Source organism: Engystomops pustulosus, chromosome 8, assembly GCF_040894005.1.
Source record: "Engystomops pustulosus chromosome 8, aEngPut4.maternal, whole genome shotgun sequence".
Lineage (NCBI taxonomy): Eukaryota > Metazoa > Chordata > Amphibia > Anura > Leptodactylidae > Engystomops > Engystomops pustulosus.
In genome coordinates, this window is record NC_092418.1 from 16,596,250 (window position 1) to 16,619,776 (window position 23,527).

At 45.7% G+C, this 23,527-nt stretch overlaps 1 protein-coding gene across 3 annotated transcripts in view; it reads right to left on the minus strand.

Annotated features, from left to right (window-relative positions):
* Positions 1–23,527, minus strand: part of GRAP (GRB2 related adaptor protein) — a 63,876-nt gene that overhangs the window by 29,485 nt on the left and 10,864 nt on the right. For all 3 annotated transcript variants that reach the window (XM_072119920.1, XM_072119919.1, XM_072119921.1), the window contains exons 3-4: positions 4,062–4,147; positions 1,162–1,452 (exon numbers count right to left, since the gene is read on the minus strand). In XM_072119920.1, the coding sequence (XP_071976021.1) occupies positions 1,162–1,239 (78 nt within the window). In that variant the 5' untranslated portion in view covers positions 1,240–1,452; positions 4,062–4,147. The remainder of the gene's footprint in view (positions 1–1,161; positions 1,453–4,061; positions 4,148–23,527) is intronic.

Sequence of the window (23,527 nt, forward strand, 5' to 3'; positions counted from 1 at the left end):
CAGGCTTATGGTGAAATTTCACATAAAAGTGAGAATTCTAGAAAGGACGTTACATCCCCGGCCTGAGGGGCTGGGAGTTTAGTGGGGTAAAACCCTAGAAAGGCAGATACACGCACAGTACAAGTTTCTTGCACAAAAAAATCGAATATAATAGAAAGTGTGAAAGTGCCGGTTATCTGGGTGGTGGATTGTGATAAGGACGAGGGGCTCTGCCCGCCGCACCCTCTGCCACACAAAACCAGAAATGACATCTCCTCCTCTCACCATCTGCCTCTCACTTCTCTCTCAGGGAAATTTTACAGATTCTTCCAATATATTTTACCTCCTTCAGCCGATCGGAAGCTGCAGCTTTGTTCTTTAGCGGATTTTGTCAAGTCTTATATCCCAGAACTAAGCTGAGGGGACACATGGGGGCGAGTTTGGACTGTTTTGTGAACCCACTGATAAGAAGGCTATCCTCTGCTCTGAAGGCTAACCTCTGCTCTGAAGGCTAACCTCTGCTCTGAAGGCTATCCTCTGCGCTGAAGGCTATCCTCTGCGCTGAAGGCTAACCTCTGCGCTGAAGGCTAACCTCTGCGCTGAAGGCTAACCTCTGCGCTGAAGGCTAACCTCTGCGCCGAAGGCTATCCTCTGCTCTGAAGGCTATCCTCTGCGCTGAAGGCTATCCTCTGCTCTGAAGGCTATCCTCTGCTCTGAAGGCTATCCTCTGCGCTGAAGGCTATCCTCTGCTCTGAAGGCTATCCTCTGCTCTGAAGGCTATCCTCTGCGCTGAAGGCTATCCTCTGCGCTGACGGCTATCCTCTGCGCTGAAGGCTATCCTCTGCGCTGAATGCTATTCTCTGTGCTGAATGCTATGCTCTATACTGAATGCTATCCTCTGCGCTGAAGGCTATCCTCTGTGGATACCTACAGCTGGATACCCCCTGTAAGGATCATCATAACTCCCCCCATCCTGCTGCAGATCTCAGCTCCTGCCTGTCAGTCTCTACTGATATCCTTGCATTTTATTCAATAACCAGGAATATAGAAAATCGTACATCAAAAATCATAAAACAGTAGGAAATCCTGTGGCAACAACCCTGCTCCCCCCAGAGACCCCTTTACTACAGCCCCTTCTGCTTGTCAGATACATAAAGCACATGTGGGTGGTGGGTGACTTACCTTTAGCGTGTCTCCCTTGCTGAAGGGCAGCTCGTCCCTTTCGGTGGTCTTGAAGTTGTATATAGCCATGGCCTCCATGTCTGGTGGTCGGGGGTCCTGTGGCGCTGGGTGGCCGCTCGCTGCAGATGACAGGCGCTGGTGGAAAGTCTGTGGGTGGGTGACCCCCGGCTCTCAGGTGCAGGAGACGTGCACACAGATGGTGGTGGTGGGAAGCGAGTCATGCGTAAGACTAGAGGCCGGGCCTGGGGAATTCACAGGGGACACCTACAGTCAGGGGGCGCCAGCCGGTGCCTGGGGGAGAAGAGAACATTAGGGAACATCCTCTTCTCATATGGGGGGTCAGGGTCCTGTGGAAACTACAACTGCATAGGTAGCAATTCCCAAATATACATAGAATACTCCCTGCTGAAGCAACGTTATACTAAAATAGTAGAGCAAAGAGACATCTGTGACTTGTAGGTAGGGCTCCTGTGACCTGTAGGTAGGGCTCCGGTGACCTGTAGGTAGGGCTCCGGTGACCTGTAGGTAGGGCTCCGGTGACCTGTAGGTAGGGCTCCGGTGACCTGTAGGTAGGGCTCCGGTGACCTGTAGGTAGGGCTCCGGTGACCTGTAGGTAGGGCTCCGGTGACCTGTAGGTAGGGCTCCGGTGACCTGTAGGTAGGTCTCCTGTGACCTGTAAGCAGGGCTCCGGTGACCTGTAGGTAGGGCTCCGGTGACCTGTAGGTAGGGCTCCGGTGACCTGTAGGTAGGGCTCCGGTGACCTGTAGGTAGGGCTCCGGTGACCTGTAGGTAGGGCTCCGGTGACCTGTAGGTAGGGCTCCGGTGACCTGTAGGTAGGGCTCCGGTGACCTGTAGGTAGGGCTCCGGTGACCTGTAGGTAGGGCTCCGGTGACCTGTAGGTAGGTCTCCTGTGACCTGTAAGCAGGGCTCCTGTGACCTGTAGGTAGGGCTCCGGTGACCTGTAGGTAGGGCTTCGGTGACCTGTAGGTAGGGCTCCGGTGACCTGTAGGTAGGGCTTCGGTGACCTGTAGGTAGGGCTCCGGTGACCTGTAGGTAGGGCTCCTGTGACCTGTAGGTAGGGCTCCGGTGACCTGTAGGTAGGGCTCCGGTGACCTGTAGGTAGGGCTCCGGTGACCTGTAGGTAGGGCTCCTGTGACCTGTAGGTAGGGCTCCTGTGACCTGTAGGTAGGGCTCCTGTGACCTTTAGGTAGGGCTCCTGTGTCCTGTATGTAGGGCTCCGGTGACCTGTAGGTAGGGCTCCGGTGACCTGTAGGTAGGGCTCCTGTGACCTGTAAGCAGGGCTCCTGTGTCCTGTAGGTAGGGCTCCTGTGACCTGTAGGTAGGACTCCGGTGACCTGTAGGTAGGGCTCCGGTGACCTGTAAGCAGGGCTCCTGTGACCTGTAGGTAGGGCTCCAGTGACCTGTAGGTAGGGCTCCAGTGACCTGTAGGTAGGGCTCCGGTGACCTGTAGGTAGAGCTCCTGTGACCTGTAAGCAGGGCTCCTGAGTCCTGTAGGTAGGGCTCCTGTGACCTGTAGGTAGGGCTCCGGTGACCTGTAGGTAGGGCTCCGGTGACCTGTAGGTAGGTCTCCTGTGACCTGTAAGCAGGGCTCCTGTGACCTGTAGGTAGGGCTCCTGTGACCTGTAGGTAGGGCTCCTGTGATTTGTAGGTAGGGCTCCTGTGATCTGTAGGTAGGGCTCCTGTGACCTGTAGGTAGGGCTCCGGTGACCTGTAGGTAGAGCTCCGGTGACCTGTAGGTAGGGCTCCTATGACCTGTAAATAGGGCTCCTGTGACCTGTAGGTAGGGCTCCTGTGACCTGTAGGTAGGGTTCCTGTGACCTGTAGGTAGAATTCCTGTGACCTGTAGGTAGGGCTCCTATGACCTGTAAGTAGGGCTCCTGTGACCTGTAGGTAGGGCTCCTGTGACCTGTAGGTAGGGTTCCTGTGACCTGTAGGTAGAATTCCTGTGACCTGTAGGTAGGGCTCCTATGACCTGTAGGTAGAGCTCCTGTGACCTGTAGGTAGGGTTCCTGTGACCTGTAGGTAGGGTTCCTGTGACCTGTAGGTAGGGTTCCTGTGACCTGTAGGTAGGGCTCCGGTGACCTGTAGGTAGGGCTCCTGTGACCTGTAGGTAGGGCTCCTATGACCTGTAGGTAGGGCTCCTGTGACCTGTAGGTAGGGCTCCTATGACCTGTAGGTAGGGCTCCTGTGACCTGTAGGTAGGGCTCCGGTGACCTGTAGGTAGGGCTCCTGTGACCTGTAGGTAGGGCTCCTATGACCTGTAGGTAGGGCTCCTGTGACCTGTAGGTAGGGTTCCTGTGACCTGTAGGTAGGGCTCCGGTGACCTGTAGGTAGGGCTCCTGTGACCTGTAGGTAGGGTTCCTGTGACCTGTAGGTAGAATTCCTGTGACCTGTAGGTAGGGTTCCTGTGACCTGTAGTTAGGACTCCTGTGACCTTTAGGTAGGGCTCTGGTAACCCGTAGGTAGGGCTCCTTTGACATAAAAATACCCCACTTGTTGGCTGCCATCTTCCCCCCTAGCCGGGTACAGGTGGTGGACCCCTCTAGACGCTGGGGAGAGCTCTTGTGGGGGATGTGACTTCCTGGCAGCTGCTTCCTCTTATAACGGCATTATATATAATATGTGGCGGTATGTCATCAGCTAATACAATAAATACTCTTGAATTTGGAAAGCTTGGTGTCTATATCTGGAATATCGGGGAAGACAAGGCGACCGCTATAATGTCTCCTGATATCGCAGATCGCCTACATGTGAATACGGACTATACGGACAGTGTAAATAGAGATGACTGCACCTACAAATCTGTGCAGAGTCAGTCCCTACAGTCCCTGCGTCGTCCATACAGCAGGATCCTGATACCAACCTGCAGGGTCACTTACCTCCCCGGCCGCTCTCTGGCCTCCGCTGCTGCTGGGGATGTGAGATCTGGAGCTGTAGCCGCGGTTTTATCTCCGCTCTGCTGACTCTGCAAAGGAAAGGAAGAGACTTTTCTCTCTCACAAAGTCTTAACCTTTTTTGTGTGTGATAAAGACAAACAGGATGTTATGTAGGACCCGCGCTGCCAGATCTCATGAGCACCCGAGGTCCTCAGCCCCATCGCCCGCCCGGCATCTACACTATAAATACTACTACCACTGACTCAGCCGCCAATATCTCTGCTTGCTGTTGTATGTTGTTAACCTCCACTGGATAGAAATCAGTCCATGATCTTGTGATGCCACAGTAATCAGAGCTGTGCCCGGACATCACACCATAGTCAGAGGACGCCATTGGTCCATTAATAAGCAGCAGTCTTAGGCTTCTGTAAGCCCCGAAACGCGTTGTGACCCTGAGATACCGATAACGTTGATGCACTCAATCCTAATGTAATGTCCCCTGATAATCCGTTACATTACTAAAACCAAAGCTACACTTTACTCTTCCTGCTCTTCCAGCCCCTCCTCCTCTGACTACAGCACATGTCTGACAGCATTTTACAGGAGGGAGGGAGCAGGCTCTCACTGCAGCCCAGCAACAGGCTCTGTACAGGAAGCAGCTGTGTGGGCAGGGATATCACTGCAGAGTGGATCTAATACTAGTGCTACAGAGAAAGATCCCTGCAGATAAAACATTGCTAGACTGTATCACCTTATATGCATTCAGACAGTTATTCACGTATATTATCTGCTGTGTGGAGGATATATAAAGACCTGCTGGCCTGTCCCTGCCACTAAAGTGGTAGTTATACCAATGATTTACATAAGGAGTATTGTAGAAGTTATATTTTTGTACATAGGGGACAGTATTATAGTAGTTATATTCCTGTACATAGGGAGCAGTATTATAGTAGTTATATTCCTGTACATAGGGAGCAGTATTATAGTAGTTATATTCTTGTACATAGGGGCAGTATTATAGTAGTTATATTCCTGTACATAGGGGGCAGTATTATAGTAGTTATATTCCTGTACATAGGGGGCAGTATTATAGTAGTTATATTCTTGTACATAGGGGGCAGTATTATAGTAGTTATATTCCTGTACATAGGGGGCAGTATTATAGTAGTTATATTCCTGTACATAGGGGGCGGTATTATAGTAGTTATAGTCTTGTACATAGGGGGCAGTATTATAGTAGTTATATTCCTGTACATAGGGGGCAGAATTATAGTAGTTATATTCTTGTACATAGGGGGCAGTATTATAGTAGTTATATTCCTGTACATAGGGGGAGTACTATAGTAGTTATATTCTTGTACATAGGGGGCAGTATTATAGTAGTTATATTCTTGTACATAGGGGGCAGTATTATAGTAGTTATATTCTTGTACATAGGGGACAGTATTATAGTAGTTATATTCCTGTACATAGGGGCAGTACTATAGTAATTATATTCTTGTACATAGGGGGCAGTATTATAGTAGTTATATTCTTGTACATAGGGGGCAGTATTATAGTAGTTATATTCCTGTACATAGTGGGCAGTATTATAGTAGTTATATTCTTGTACATAGGGGGCAGTATTATAGTAGTTATATTCTTGTACATAGGGGGCAGTATTATAGTAGTTATATTCTTGTACATAGGGGGCAGTATTATAGTAGTTATATTCTTGTACATAGGGGGCAGTATTATAGTAGTTATATTCTTGTACATAGGGGGCAGTATTATAGTAGTTATATTCCTGTACATAGGGGGCAGTATTATAGTAGTTATATTCTTGTACATAGGGGGCAGTATTATAGTAGTTATATTCTTGTACATAGGGGGCAGTATTATAGTAGTTATATTCTTGTACATAGGGGGCAGTATTATAGTAGTTATATTCTTGTACATAGGGGGCAGTATTATAGTAGTGTGGGGATTTGGCCCAGTAGAGACCGTGGTAGCAGGGTGCTGTGATGCAGTTCAAGACAGTGACACCAAGGTTTAGTCCAAAACAGGTCTCGCCTGCGTTTATTGCAGCAGCAAAACAAAACAGCCTTTACATTCAGGCATTAAACAAACAAAATCCTACCCGTCAGGGTGCTAACTATACACGTATTCCACTAACTCACCACTATACAAAATCACTTGGCTGCTCCAGGCACAGAGGTCAGGGCTGCGTGCTCTCCAGCCTCCTTTCAGAGAGAGACAACACTCTGAGCTCTGCTCAGCGGCTTTATGCAGGCTGATTGGGCTGTTCCCACCACCTGTGTCCAAGGTGCTGGACAACACAACCTCAGCACTAAGGCCTTGCATAATAGCAAAACCTAGGGGAAACATACCGCCCATCCACAGTTAACCCCTTCAGTGTCTCACATACCCTCCCCCTCTGTTTGACCCTGTGGGGGCGAACATTTTTGGCCATCAGACAGTGGGTACGAGACAGGGCATCGGCATTCCCATGCAGTTTTCCTGCTCGATGTTCCACCGTGAATTTGAAATTCTGCAGCATTAGGAACCACCTTGTGACCCTGGCGTTCCTCTCTTTGGCCTGACTCATCCAGGTGAGGGGAGAGTGATCGGTCACCAGTGTAAACTGTCGCCCTATCAAGTAATACCTCAGGGATTCCAGAGCCCATTTAATCGCCAAGCACTCCCTCTCAACTATACTGTAGTTCTTCTCAGGAGGTGTGAGCTTGCGACTCAGGAATGTCACGGGATGTTCCTCACCCTCCACTACTTGGGACAGGACAGCCCCTAAGCCCACGTCAGAAGCGTCAGTCTGCACAATAAAGGTCTTGGTGAAGTTAGGGGTGATCAGTACCGGTCCCTCGCACAAAACCGTCTTAAGTCGCTGAAACGCCCCCTCAGCCTCTTCACTCCACTTTACCATCACCGCCCTGCTACCCTTGGTCAGGTCAGTCAGGGGTGCCGCTATGGTAGCAAAATCGGGAATAAACCGGCGATAATAGCCCACTATGCCTAGGAAAGCCCTCACTTGCTTCTTGCTCATAGGTCGTGGCCACTGCTGGATCGCCTCCACTTTATTTACTTGGGGTTTGATGACACCTCGCCCAATACGGTACCCCAGGTAACGGGCCTCTTCCAGACCCAGTGCACATTTTTGGGGGTTCACTGTCAACCCTGCTGCCCTCAGGGAGTCTACCACTGCTTGCACCTTGGCCAGGTGACTCTCCCAATTGTTACTATAGACTATGATGTCATCCAGGTAGGCCGAGGCATATCTCCGGTGAGGTTTTAGCACGAGATCCATTAACCTCTGGAATGTGGCGGGAGCCCCATGTAGCCCAAAGGGGAGTACCACGTACTGAAAAAGCCCATCAGGAGTAACAAAAGCGGTCTTCTCTTTGGCCCTGTCAGTAAGGGGTACCTGCCAATACCCTTTCGTCAGGTCAAGGGTGGAGAAGAATCTAGCCTGTCCAAGTCGTTCTATCAACTCGTCAACTCTAGGCATAGGATAAGAATCAAATTTGGACACCTCGTTCAACTTCCTAAAGTCATTGCAGAACCGTAGGGAACCATCAGGTTTGGGAATCAACACAATAGGACTCGACCAGTCACTTTTAGACTCCTCGATAACCCCCAGGTCTAACATCTGCCTGACTTCTTCGGATATGGCAAGCCGGCGCGCTTCAGGGACCCGGAAGGGTTTTTGGTGTACCCGGATGTGGGGTTCGGTTATGATGTCATGCTTGATGACTGAAGTACGTCCCGGTAACTTAGAGAACACATCCACATTTCGGAGCACAAACTCCTTCGCTTCCTGAATCTGGGCCCTGGAGAGGGACTCCGAGATCCGTACTTCAGGCACCTTGGCATCGGGTACACCTACCTCCGGTGTCACCTTCTTGGGGACAGGCGCTTTTTCTACTCCCACGGCCATCAGGGACTCTCTTTCCCTCCATGGCTTTAGGAGGTTCACGTGGTATATCTGTTCGGGTTTCCTCCTCCCCGGCTGAGATACCTTGTAGTTTACCTCCCCCACTTTCTCCATGACCTCATATGGTCCTTGCCATTTTGCCAAGAACTTGCTCTCAACGGTGGGCACCAGAACTAGCACTCTGTCGCCTGGGTTAAAGGTCCTGAGTCTGGCTGACCTATTGTAGACCCTAGACTGGGCCTCTTGTGCCCTTGTCATGTGCTCCTTTACAAGGGGCATTACCGCCGCTATGCGGTCCTGCATAAGGGAGACATGTTCTATCACACTACGGTGGGGGGTCCTTTCCTGTTCCCAGGTCTCCTTGGCTACATCCAAAAGCCCACGTGGGGAACGGCCATATAACAGCTCAAAGGGTGAGAAACCCGTGGAGGACTGGGGAACTTCACGTATGGCAAACATCAAATAGGGCAACAAACAATCCCAGTCCTTCCCATCCTTGCTGACCACCCTCTTTAGCATCCCCTTCAAGGTTTTGTTAAACCTCTCGACCAGGCCATCTGTCTGAGGATGATACACAGAGGTGCGGAGCTGTTTGACCTGCAGTAACTTACACATCTCCTTCATTACCCTAGACATGAATGGGGTACCCTGGTCAGTCAAGATTTCCTTGGGGAGGCCTGTGCGTGAGAATACCTGGAACAGCTCCCTAGCAATATTTTTGGAGGAGGTGTTCCTTAATGGAATCGCCTCGGGATACCGCGTAGCGTAGTCCAGGATAACTAGGATGTATTGGTGCCCCCTGGAGGATTTGACTATGGGGCCAACCAGATCCATTGCAATCCGTTCAAAGGGCACTTCTATGATTGGTAGCGGGACCAAAGGACTCCTGAAGTGGGACACCGGGGCAGTAAGTTGACACTCAGGGCAGGAGCTACAATACCGGTTTACCTCCTCCCACACCCCGGGCCAGAAAAATCTCTGCAGGATCCTCTCTCGGGTCTTCTCAGCACCTAAGTGCCCTCCCAGCACATGTTTGTGTGCCAACTCTAGCACCAGCCTACGGTGAGATTGGGGTACTACAAGTTGCTCAACCTCCTCACCCCGTATCTGGTCGACCCTGTACAACAGTTCCCCAACAATCACCATTCGGGGGTATATTTTGTCAGCCCCTGGTATTTGGAGTACCCCATTTATCACCTTAACATTCTCCCGTGCTTTAAACAAGGTAGGGTCCTGTAGCTGTGCAGCCCCAAAATTTTCACGGTAAATCTCAAGGTCCGGCATGTCGACCACCTCCTCGTGGCCCTCGACCTCACCAGCTAGGACCTCTAGGGGAGAGAACTCATCACATGGGGTCACCCCTACTGCTGGTGTGGGTACATTGGCCTCAAAGGGTTCAGGGGCCAAGGCCGGACACACCTGATGTCCATTATCTGCCACAGCACCTGAGGTGGGTCTTCGTCTCCAGAGGTCCCAAAACACCGGTAAGTCTCTGCCGATAATAGCCTCATGAAACAGGGTCCCCACCACCCCCACTTCATGGGTAATAGTACCACAAGGGGTATGTAGGTTGATGACAGCAGTGGGATATTCGCGAGTGTCCCCATGTATACACAACACTCCCACTTTCCGCCCGCTGTACAGTCCAGGATCAACCAAAGTTCCCCGCACCAGGGTGACCAGACTCCCTGAGTCTAGCAAGGCTTCCACCCTGTGACCACCGATTGTGACCATACACACTTGGGGTTCTGCATCCATGACCGACTCGGCTGCCAGAACCGGCCGGGCAAACAGTGACATTCGCCGGGTCTGGTTGCAGTCCATTGGCTCCACGGACAGGGGACAGTTGGCAGCAATATGGCCTATTTCATGGCATCGCCAGCACTGGATACGGCTATGACCTCTGTCGCGAGCCTCACTGGGTTTCTGTGTATCCAAGCCCCCCAGTGGACCCCCTCCCAACCTGACCTGTCTCCCCTTTTCTGCAGTAGCAATCTTACCAGATGGTTTAGTGGCCTTGTCACTGGCACTGCTTCGTGCGGGAGCAGTAAGTAGAAGATCCTCCTTAGCCCGATATCTCTCTACTAGGGACACGAGTTCCTCAGCACTTGTGGGACCGGCCTGTCCAACCCATCGCTGGAGCCGAGAGGGCAGAGAATGGGTGAACTTGTCAAGAACCACTCTCTCGACCATCTGTGCTGGGGTGCAGTCCTCTGGTTGTAGCCACTTCCGGACAAGATGGATCAGGTCATGCATTTGGGAGCGTGGGGGTAGTTTTTCTGAGTATGCCCACTGGTGGACCCGGCTGGAACGAACTTGAATGGTGACCCCAAGACGAGCCAGAATCTCCGCCTTTAGCTGGGGGTACTCACGGGCCTCCGTTTCACTCAGGTCGTAGTAAGCCTTCTGCGACTCGCCTGTCAGGAACGGTGCCAGGACATCTGCCCACTGCTCAGCTGGTAACTCCTCTCGCTCAGCTACTCGCTCGAACACAGTGAGATAAGCCTCCACATCGTCGGTCGCCGTCATCTTTTGTAAGGCCTTCTGCACTGCAGCCCATGCGGAATGCTGGACATCCGGGTACCCTTGCAAACCAGTATGGGACCCCTCAGTAGTCGTCGCTTGCGGTGCCGCCATAACGCCAGAAAACTTTTCCATCATCAGCTGGAACATGGCTCGGGACTCTTCCTGCTGCTGGCGGGACCTCTCCTCCTGCTGCTGGAGCATGGCTTGCTGCAGCTGCCGATTAGCCTGGGACTCTTCCTGCTGCTGGCGGGACCTCTCCTCCTGCTGCTGGAGCATGGCTTGCTGCAGCTGCCTATTAGCCTGGGACTCTTCCTGCTGCTGCTGCCTATTAGCTCTGGACTCCTCTTGCAGGTATTTAATAAAGTCCTCCATCTTGGCTTTATCCTGCAATTTGCCTGCTGCTTTCACCCAGGCCATGCAATGTTGCAGGATGTAGCGAGCCTTTCAGGTGTGTGTCTTTTGAACTGCCCGCAATCCGAAGCACCATATGTGGGGATTTGGCCCAGTAGAGACCGTGGTAGCGGGGTGCTGTGATGCAGTTCAAGACAGTGACACCAAGGTTTAGTCCAAAACAGGTCTCGCCTGCGTTTATTGCAGCAGCAAAACAAAACAGCCTTTACATCCAGGCATTAAACAAACAAAATCCTACCCGTCAGGGTGCTAACTATACACGTATTCCACTAACTCACCACTATACAAAATCACTTGGCTGCTCCAGGCACAGAGGTCAGGGCTGCGTGCTCTCCAGCCTCCTTTCAGAGAGAGACAACACTCTGAGCTCTGCTGAGCGGCTTTATTGGCCTGATTGGGCTGTTCCCACCACCTGTGTCAAGGTGCTGGACAACACAACCTCAGCACTAAGGCCTTGCATAATAGCAAAACCTAGGGGAAACATACCGCCCATCCACAGTTAACCCCTTCAGTGTCTCACAGTAGTTATATTCTTGTACATAGGGGCAGTATTATAGTAGTTATATCCCTGTACATAGGGGGCAGTATTATAGTAGTTATATTCTTGTACATAGGGGGCAGTATTATAGTAGTTATATTCCTGTACATAGGGGGCAGTATTATAGTAGTTATATTCCTGTACATAGGGGGCAGTATTATAGTAGTTATATTCTTGTACATAGGGATCAGTATTATAGTAGTTATATTCTTGTACATAGGGGGCAGTATTATAGTAGTTATATTCTTGTACATAGGAGGCAGTATTATAGTAGTTATATTCTTGTACATAGGTAGCAGTATTATAGTAGTTATATTCTTGTACATAGGGGCAGTATTATAGTAGTTATATTCCTGTACATAGGGGGCAGTATTATAGTAGTTATATTCCTGTACATAGGGGGCAGTATTATAGTAGTTATATTCTTGTACATAGGGGGCAGTATTATAGTAGTTATATTCCTGTACATAGGGGGCAGTATTATAGTAGTTATATTCCTGTACATAGGGGGCAGTATTATAGTAGTTATATTCTTGTACATAGGGGGCAGTATTATAGTAGTTATATTCCTGTACATAGGGGGCAGTATTATAGTAGTTATATTCTTGTACATAGGGGCAGTATTATAGTAGTTATATTCTTGTACATAGGGGGCAGTATTATAGTAGTTATATTCTTGTACATAGGGATCAGTATTATAGTAGTTATAACCTTGTACATAAGGGACAGTATTTCCATTTTCTGAATAAATATTATAGCATAATTCCCATTACATGTGTGTGCGCTCAGCTGCTCTGTGCCTGTACATATTTCCATGCTCTCTTATCAGATCACGTTTAGTATTATTACAATGTTCTTGTAGCGCCCTCTAGTGACCATTAGTTGTCACTATGACATTTCATGATCTAATTTGACAGTATGTAAAAGGTTGTAAATAGAGATGAGCGAGCACTAAAATGCTCGGGTGCTCGTTACTCGAGCCGAACATTTCCAGATGCTCGAGTGCTCGTTTCGAGTAACGAGCCCCATTGAAGTCAATGGGAGACCCGAGCATTTTTCAAAGGGACCATGGTTCAGGAATAAAATGTGTTATTTAATTGAAAAATAATGTCTTCTGATAATTTGCAAACATCTGCGATCTATTCTTCACTGTTCCGCGCGTATATTATCTCCCGACAAGTTAGCAGATGTAAAGAACAGTGAAGAATAGAATAAAAACAGTGAACACAGTGAACACAGTGAACACAGGATCATTTAAGATAAAAACACAGTGCAGAACACAGTGCAGAATAGATTACAGATGTTCGGCACATCTGCTAACTTGTCGGGAGATACGCGCGGAACGGCGCGAACAAAATAGCATGTGAAGAACAATATATATGTGTGTGAAGAACACATTGAAGATGTTTAAATACATCTGCAATGTGTTCTTCACACATATATATTGTTCTTCACATGCTATTTTGTTCGCGCCGTTCCGCGCGTATCTCCCGACAAGTAAGCAGATGTGCCGAACTTCTGTAATCTATTCTGCACTGTGTTCTGCACTGTGTTTTTATCTTAAATGATCCTGTGTTCACTGTTTTTATTCTATTCTTCATTGTTCTTCACTGTGTTTTTTTTAATTAAATGCTCGATCTCGAGCAGGGGAAATACTCGTCCGAGCAACGAGCCGTCTCGAGTACCCTAATGCTCGACCGAGCATCAAGCTCGGACGAGCATGTTCGCTCATCTCTAGTTGTAAACAACTGAAGTAATATTTCTGAATTTCGAACAAAATCATCACAACCAGTGATGCGTCCATAATCAGTACATGCTGATATTACAGCTGCTTCGTGCTGTAAGATATTAAGATATCCCACACCCTCCCTTTCCGTAGCAGGTATATACGATTCTTACCCCCTGTTGTATTTTTGAGTCACATTACTATGTTATAGTTGGGCTTCCCCGTTGGCTTTTAAAGGAAATAGGCAATCAAGATCCATCATGATAAACCAGCGACACTTACTCGACAGTGCATCCGTTTAAGTGCATCTATAAGTGCACAAAATAATTAGACCAGAATGTGGCATTGTGGAATATGACCTTGCAATCCATCATCATAATCATCTTCAATGTTATCTTCTGACATCACTATTCACCTGATCTCACCATCACTCACTTTTCTCATCCTCAGGTTTGTGTGCTTAACTAAGTACCAGAAGTCCCAGTCATCTCAAGCAATAGCCTTGTATCTGCAACTTTCTTGTGTATTTGTATGTGTGTATAACGAATTCCCTGCTGTTTTCTGGAGACTTCCTGACTCATTCTCTGTCTTCTCCCCACCCTCAGTTATAACAGATTTGTCTCCCAGACCTTGGTCGGCAGTGTATTCTTTTGAGTGCATCTGGAAGTGCACGACAGAATTAGACCACAATGAAACCAGAAGTGAGCAAAATGACTCTTTCTTGTAAGTACTTGTCAAACCCAAACAAATTTCTTTATCGCTCATCATACACTTGCAAAGACTAAAGTCACACCATTCAACTCTGTCCTCCGACTAACCTAATCTAAATCTGGTGGACTTGCAGTCCTACAGTCAAGACTAACACCGCTGTAGGTGGTTGCTTGTGCATCTGCTACACGCTGTAGCTTCACAGGCTATTACACTGTGCAGGACAATTTCCCCATCCCCCCTGTGTCAGGCAGAAGAAGGGGAAATTCTGAGGGTAGAAATTAAATCATATTTTTACAGGGCAGAACCTAACCCATAAGACAGCAGTAATTTCCCTGATTGATCAATGCCGTGAACTACAATCCTGCAGAACATGTGTGTAGTTGGAAAGTTGTTGTAGCGGCCACACATGTAGTATCTATCTCTGACCAGCAGGGTGAGCCGTGTGACTAGTCTTTCCTTATGGCACGCTGTGAAGTGCTCGTCCAGAGCTGGCAGCAGGTATTGCTGGAGTCTTACCGGCCATTGTCTCGGTTTCTTCCTACGGTATTAACGTTGTGAGCTTCCACATAAATTGTGGGGTCTGCACTGATCCCTCCTTCACCCTTTACATCTCCCGTCCTGTAGCAATAATGTAGGGTCTTGCTGTGTATTGTCCATACTATGCCAGGAACATAGGAGGTCTGGACATGGAGGCCTTTCTTATCATACATGAACATCATACTGTACTGCAGCTGCACAGCATACCGTAATACAGTGCACACATAAAACTCATATACTACTGTAATATAGTGCAGTGGAGAGTAGTACAATGCCTGTATAATACCGCGCTGCAGGGCCTTCATATTACTGCAATACATTACTACATAATACTGAAATACAACAACTACAACATGTAGCAATACAGTGCTCACATATTCCTTCTATGTATGCAAAATACTCCAATACAGTGCCCCATATTATACTACTACAACAACTAATACTGCAATACAGTGCCCCATATTATACTACTACAACAACTAATACTCCAATACAGTGCCCCATATTATACTACTACAACAACTAATACTCCAATACAGTGCCCCATATTATACTACTACAACAACTAATACTGCAATACAGTGCCCCATATTATACTACTACAACAACTAATACTCCAATACAGTGCCCCATATTATACTACTACAACAACTAATACTCCAATACAGTGCCCCATATTATACTACTACAACAACTAATACTCCAATACAGTGCCCCATATTATACTACTACAACAACTAATACTCCAATACAGTGCCCCATATTATACTACTACAACAACTAATACTCCAATACAGTGCCCCATATTATACTACTACAACAACTAATACTGCAATACAGTGCCCCATATTATACTACTACAACAACTAATACTGCAATACAGTGCCCCATATTATACTACTACAACAACTAATACTGCAATACAGTGCCCCATATTATACTACTACAACAACTAATACTGCAATACAGTGCCCCATATTATACTACTACAACAACTAATACTCCAATACAGTGCCCCATATTATACTACAACAACAACTAAAACTCCAATACAGTGCCCCATATTATACTACTACAACAACTAATACTGCAATACAGTGCCCCATATTATACTACTACAACAACTAATACTCCAATACAGTGCCCCATATTATACTACTACAACAACTAATACTGCAATACAGTGCCCCATATTATACTACTACAACAACTAATAAATACTCCAATACAGTGCCCCATATTATACTACTACAACAACTAATACTCCAATACAGCGCCCCATATTATACTACAACAACAACTAATACTCCAATACAGTGCCCCATATTATACTACTACAACAACTAATACTGCAATACAGTGCCCCATATTATACTACTACAACAACTAATACTGCAATACAGTGCCCCATATTATACTACTACAACAACTAATACTGCAATACAGTGCCCCATATTATACTACTACAACAACTAATACTGCAATACAGTGCCCCATATTATACTACTACAACAACTAATACTCCAATACAGTGCCCCATATTATACTACAACAACAACTAATACTCCAATACAGTGCCCCATATTATACTACTACAACAACTAATAAATACTCCAATACAGTGCCCCATATTATACTACTACAACAACTAATACTGCAATACAGTGCCCCATATTATACTACTACAACAACTAATAAATACTCCAATACAGTGCCCCATATTATACTACTACAACAACTAATACTCCAATACAGTGCCCCATATTATACTACAACAACAACTAATACTCCAATACAGTGCCCCATATTATACTACTACAACAACTAATACTGCAATACAGTGCCCCATATTATACTACTACAACAACTAATACTCCAATACAGTGCCCCATATTATACTACTACAACAACTAATACTCCAATACAGTGCCCCATATTATACTACTACAACAACTAATACTGCAATACAGTGCCCCATATTATACTACTACAACAACTAATACTCCAATACAGTGCCCCATATTATACTACTACAACAACTAATACTCCAATACAGTGCCCCATATTATACTACTACAACAACTAATACTCCAATACAGTGCCCCATATTATACTACTACAACAACTAATAAATACTCCAATACAGTGCCCCATATTATACTACTACAACAACTAATACTCCAATACAGTGCCCCATATTATACTACAACAACAACTAATACTGCAATACAGTGCCCCATATTATACTACTACAACAACTAATACTGCAATACAGTGCCCCATATTATACTACTACAACAACTAATACTCCAATACAGTGCCCCATATTATACTACTACAACAACTAATACTGCAATACAGTGCCCCATATTATACTACTACAACAACTAATACTGCAATACAGTGCCCCATATTATACTACTACAACAACTAATACTCCAATACAGTGCCCCATATTATACTACTACAACAACTAATACTGCAATACAGTGCCCCATATTATACTACTACAACAACTAATACTCCAATACAGTGCCCCATATTATACTACTACAACAACTAATACTCCAATACAGTGCCCCATATTATACTACTACAACAACTAATACTCCAATACAGTGCCCCATATTATACTACTACAACAACTAATAAATACTCCAATACAGTGCCCCATATTATACTACTACAACAACTAATACTCCAATACAGTGCCCCATATTATACTACAACAACAACTAATACTGCAATACAGTGCCCCATATTATACTACTACAACAACTAATACTGCAATACAGTGCCCCATATTATACTACTACAACAACTAATACTCCAATACAGTGCCCCATATTATACTACTACAACAACTAATACTCCAATACAGTGCCCCATATTATACTACTACAACAACCAATACTCCAATACAGTGCCCCATATTATACTACTACAACAACTAATACTGCAATACAGTGCCCCATATTATACTACTACAACAACTAATACTGCAATACAGTGCCCCATATTATACTACTACAACAACTAATACTCCAATACAGTGCCCCATATTATACTACTACAACAACTAATACTGCAATACAGTGCCCCATATTATACTACTACAACAACTAATACTCCAATACAGTGCCCCATATTATACTACTACAACAACTAATACTCCAATACAGTGCCCCATATTATACTACTACAACAACTAATACTCCAATACAGTGCCCCATATTATACTACTACAACAACTAATACTCCAATACAGTGCCCCATATTATACTACTACAACAACTAATACTGCAATACAGTGCCCCATATTATACTACTACAACAACTAATACTGCAATACAGTGCCCCATATTATACTACTACAACAACTAATACTGCAATACAGTGCCCCATATTATACTACTACAACAACTAATACTCCAATACAGTGCCCCATATTATACTACTACAACAACTAATACTGCAATACAGTGCCCCATATTATACTACTACAACAACTAATACTGCAATACAGTGCCCCATATTATACTACTACAACAACTAATACTCCAATACAGTGCCCCATATTATACTACTACAACAACTAATACTCCAATACAGTGCCCCATATTATACTACTACAACAACTAATACTCCAATACAGTGCCCCATATTATACTACTACAACAACTAATACTCCAATACAGTGCCCCATATTATACTACTACAACAACTAATACTCCAATACAGTGCCCCATATTATACTACTACAACAACTAATACTGCAATACAGTGCCCCATATTATACTACTACAACAACTAATACTGCAATACAGTGCCCCATATTATACTACAACAACAACTAATACTGCAATACAGTGCCCCATATTATACTTCTACAACAACTAATACTGCAATACAGTGCCCCATATTATACTACTACAACAACTAATACTCCAATACAGTGCCCCATATTATACTACTACAACAACTAATACTCCAATACAGTGCCCCATATTATACTACTACAACAACTAATACTCCAATACAGTGCCCCATATTATACTACTACAACAACTAATACTGCAATACAGTGCCCCATATTATACTACTACAACAACTAATACTCCAATACAGTGCCCCATATTATACTACTACAACAACTAATACTCCAATACAGTGCCCCATATTATACTACTACAACAACTAATACTCCAATACAGTGCCCCATATTATACTACTACAACAACTAATACTCCAATACAGTGCCCCATATTATACTACTACAACAACTAATACTCCAATACAGTGCCCCATATTATACTACTACAACAACTAATACTGCATTCACACTACCGCAAGGGGGACGTATATACAGCCGACGTATATACGGCCGATATACGTCCCCCATAGACGGCAATGGGCACGCGGCGCCCTACGGGAGCGGTACGGTGCCACACACGTGCGCCATATATCCATATGGAGAGGGGCAGGGGTGAGCAGCGCTCTCCCCCTCCTCCTCTCCCCGCACGCTGTTCGTGTGAATCCAGCCTAATACTGCAATACAGTGCCCCATATTATACTACTACAACAACTAATACTCTAATACATTGGGGCTCATTTACTAAGGGCTCCGCGGCCGCACTTTCGCCGGGTTTCCCGAATATTTCCGTTTTGCGCCAAATTCTGCCGGGATTTTGACGCACGTGATCGGATTTTGGTGCAATCGCGCCGGCTTTCACGCGACAGAAATCTGGGGGCGTGGCCGTCAGACAACCTGACGGATTCGGAAAAACCGGGGAATTTAACAAACGAAATGTGTCGCAAGATCAAGCACTTACATGCACCAAGAAGAAGCAGGTGAACTCTGGAGGACCTTGGCACAGCAGCGACACCTACTGGATAACGGGCGCACGGACCTTAGTGAATCCCGGCAGTACCCAAATCCACGTCGGACAACGTGCCGTGGGATCGTGACTGGAACGGGTAAGTAAATGAGCCCCATTGTCTCGTATTATAGTACTACAACAACTAAGTAATACTGCAATACAGTGCCTGCCATCAGGGCAGGCGTTAGGGAGCACCAAAGTGGGCATTTGCTTTCGGCCCCTGTTCTAAAGGGGCCCCCTGTATGTGGACTGTTGTGGACATAGGATGTATTGCTCCTTTAATACCTCTTGCTTGAAAGCCTGGATGAAGATGCTGATCATTTATCTCCTGTCTATAGATCAAACATCTATCCGTCTAGTTATCATCTCCTATAATTTGACTGTTTCCTATCTATATGTCTATCTAACACTTCATCAATGTAGCTTTTTATCTATCTATTTATCAATACAGTTTCCACATTGTATCAAAATATAATAACTACTTAATACTGCACTATGGTGCCCACATACTTCCAACCTATAATGCTTACATAATACTGCAATACAGTACGCAGATAGTCCTGCCATTATGCTCCTACACAGTACTGTAATATGATGTCATACTATGTGATAAAGCAATACAGTGCCCACATATTACCATACTTTACAACAATACCTACCTATTACCACAATAAGGGGACAAATATTCCTAGAGAAAACTTGCCACACAGTAGATATAACCGCAATCTAGATCCTACATAATAACAAAATAATCCGCCTGCATTGTTTCGTAAAACGAATCCTACACAATCCTGCAATACTGAGCCCACACAATAATATTCTGAGAGTGCCTATATAATACCGCGTCACATCCCGGAAATAAAACCACCACGCTGTGCACTAATAATAACGCAGTATGGAGAATATTAGCGTTCGGGTCTATGTTGGTCGCTTGGCAGGGGAGCGACAATTACTCAGGCCTGAAGGTACAATGACAGCTGGTCGAGTGCATTAGGGCTACGGTATACGGTAATTTGTCAGTCGATTGACCCCCACTCATAGGTTTTATTGTAATATATGATGTCGGTCGCACTTCCCCGCAGCTGCAAAACCACAAAATCTCAGCTTCTTGTGCAATCTCCTGCAGATGGATTGACAGCATCAGGTCCATTGGTCATCACCATGTCACATGTCATCTCCATCATGGTCTCCAGAGGAGCCGCTGATGCAACATGTGATGTTTCCACCATAAATAATCTAATAATGTATGATCTAAGTGCTGCTAAAAACATGATGTCATACGTCGGCCCCCCGGGGGGGTTATACTGACAGTAAGTGAATGAGCTGCTAATGATGTGTTTGAATAATACAGGATATTAGACATGTACAGGTCCCCGGAGGGTCCACAAAACTCCGACCTACGGCTCTGCTAAGTGATGAGTGCGATCAATACGACCAGACCGGGATAATGGACTGGTCACCGAGACCTTTAAGTGCCCGCAAATGTATCTCACTGTCATCTAAGGTCATGGAGAGGAGAACCAGGGGCCACAGGTGCAGGAGCTCCAGGTGGTGGGTCAAGTTTCTGGATTGAGATTTATAAGGACCAAGTAACCAATGTTCCAAAAAAAAAAAAAAATCCCTAAAAATCTAAATTCTTGAGTCAACTTCAAGACGTAAAATATGCACAGAGATAATGTTACATAAGTGGATTGCTGTGAAAGGGTTAAGAAGCATGGATTCTCCTCCAAGAGACGTGTTTACTGTGAAGCGCCCAGGAATGCGGCGCACCTGCCCCCTCTATTGTTGTGATGGAGCAGTGCTGGCCTACAGAGGATTGGGTGTGTCTCCTGAGTGACACACCCCGGGTGTATATGTGCCTGGGGGGAGATGTGATCACACTGACATCCATTGTCACATGTTATTCACCAAGTGCACTCAACTGAACGCAACCATTGTTAGGACTTGACTGTGGGAACTGGCTGCGAGTACAAAGGTGAGACGTAAAAGACAGCACAGACGAGGTCTACACACATCTCATCTCAGAACATCTCGCTCTGGTATAAACCATCAACTCTTCTATCTATAATAACTCCCAAAACCAGTTACACTTACAGCATGCACCATAACCACCTACAACAACCAGAAGACATACAGGTTCCCCGATGTGACCATTTCCAACTCCCGATCCTCCACCATAACCTTGATCTCCCATCTACCAACATGACCTCCAAGTCTCCAAATATGGACAATTCCACCTTCTGATCCTACAACATGACCTCTTTCACATCTTGATCTTCTAACGTGACTTTTTCTACCTTCCGATTTTTCCAACACAACCTCTTCCACCTCACAATTTTCCAAAATGACATTTTTGGCCGCTCAATCTTACAAGATAACCTCTTTTTCCCTCTATCCCTATCTTTTCAACATGACCTTTGTCATCTACCAAAATTACCTCTTTCACCTTCCTATCTTCCCACATGTTCTCTTTCTCACCCCAATCTTGCAACATGACCTCTTTTTCCTCCCAAACTTCTAACTTGACCTCTTCCACCTCGGGGTCTTTTGAAGTAACCTTTAAATCTTCTCTCGGTCTTGATCTTCCTTACAGGCTACATCTGATCTTCCAAAATTACCTACAACCAACCCCCCTTAGCCATCCAAAATAACCCTCTCCTCTACACTCTGCTACTCCAAAATGACCTCTTATATCACATAGGGGGTCATTTACTAAGGGCCTGAATCGTGTTTTTACAGCAATTTACCCTAATTTTTCCGTTTTGCACCAATTTTCCCTGAATTGCCCCGGGATTTTAGCACACTCGATCGGATTGTGGCACATGCACGCGACAGAAATGGGGGGGGGTGTGGCTCTACAAAAACCCGAGGATTCGGAAAAACCGCCGCATTTACAAAAAAAAAAGTGTTGCTTGACACACGCTTACCTGCACCAAGTAATAGAAGGACTTCAGCGGACCACGGCGCAGCAGCGACACCTGGTGAATATCGGCGCACGGACCTTAGTGAATCCCGGCCGGACCCGAATCAGCGTCGGAGAACCCGCCGCTGGATCGCGACTGGGCCGGGTAGGTAAATCTGCCCCATAATTTTGCAATGTGACCTCTTCCATATAACCTTATCATAAACCATCCCATGGATTTCATTACAATACAACAATTTGTAACGCCCAACATGACCCCTTCTACATCTCCAATGTGACCACTTTCAGGACTTAATTCTCAAACACAAAATTTTCTCACATTTTAACAATCGTGTCCTCTTCCATCACTTTTAAATCCAAAGTTGATGGATGGTCTTTCCCCCCCTTACGATATCCCAACATGACCTCCTCTCCCCTCCAAGCCCCTAATACAAACACAATCTTAACTGTATCTAAAAGGATAAGGGAAAAAGTTATTGTCAGACATCCTTTAGTGGAGAACATAAAGATCAGGTCAACCTCATACACAGGAGGCTGGTTGGAGGTGACAAAACCACCTGATACCGGTAAGAGTAATCTAATGTGCAGGGCCACTCTGTGAGCACATGCTGCCAGGAATATCACAGCGATCCCCCGTGACTCCTGATGACGGTTTACTAACCACTCAGAATAACAGTCTGCAGAGAATGGGATGGGATGTACCACGCGTGCAGGAGCAGGGAGAGTCCTGGCAACACTAATTGTCTAACACTCCGTTTAGCCTCCAGCATTTGGTAGTTGGTCCTCCACATGCATCTACATGCACCTGCGTACACAGAGCACTGGGTCACAGTAATACATACCCAGAGGGGAACAACACATTACTCCTCTTACAGTCACAGAGTGTCTCATAATATTTCATAAGTTCTATCCCATAAAGACAGAGAACAATAGAAGCAGTTATACATCACATGTTAAGCATGTCAGCCAGGGCCAGTAATATAGTAGTTATATTCTCGTACATAGGGGGCAGTAGTATAGTAGTTATATTCCTGTACATAGGGGGCAGTATTATAGTGGTTATATTCCTGTACATAGGGGGCAGTATTATAGTAGTTATATACTTGTACATAGGGGGCAGTATTATAGTAGTTATATTCTTGTACATAGGGGGCAGTATTATAGTAGTTATATTCTTGTACATAGGGGGCAGTATTATAGTAGTTAAATACTTGTACATAGGGGGCAGTATTATAGTAGTTATATTCTTGTACATAGGGGGCAGTATTATAGTAGTTATATTCCTGTAC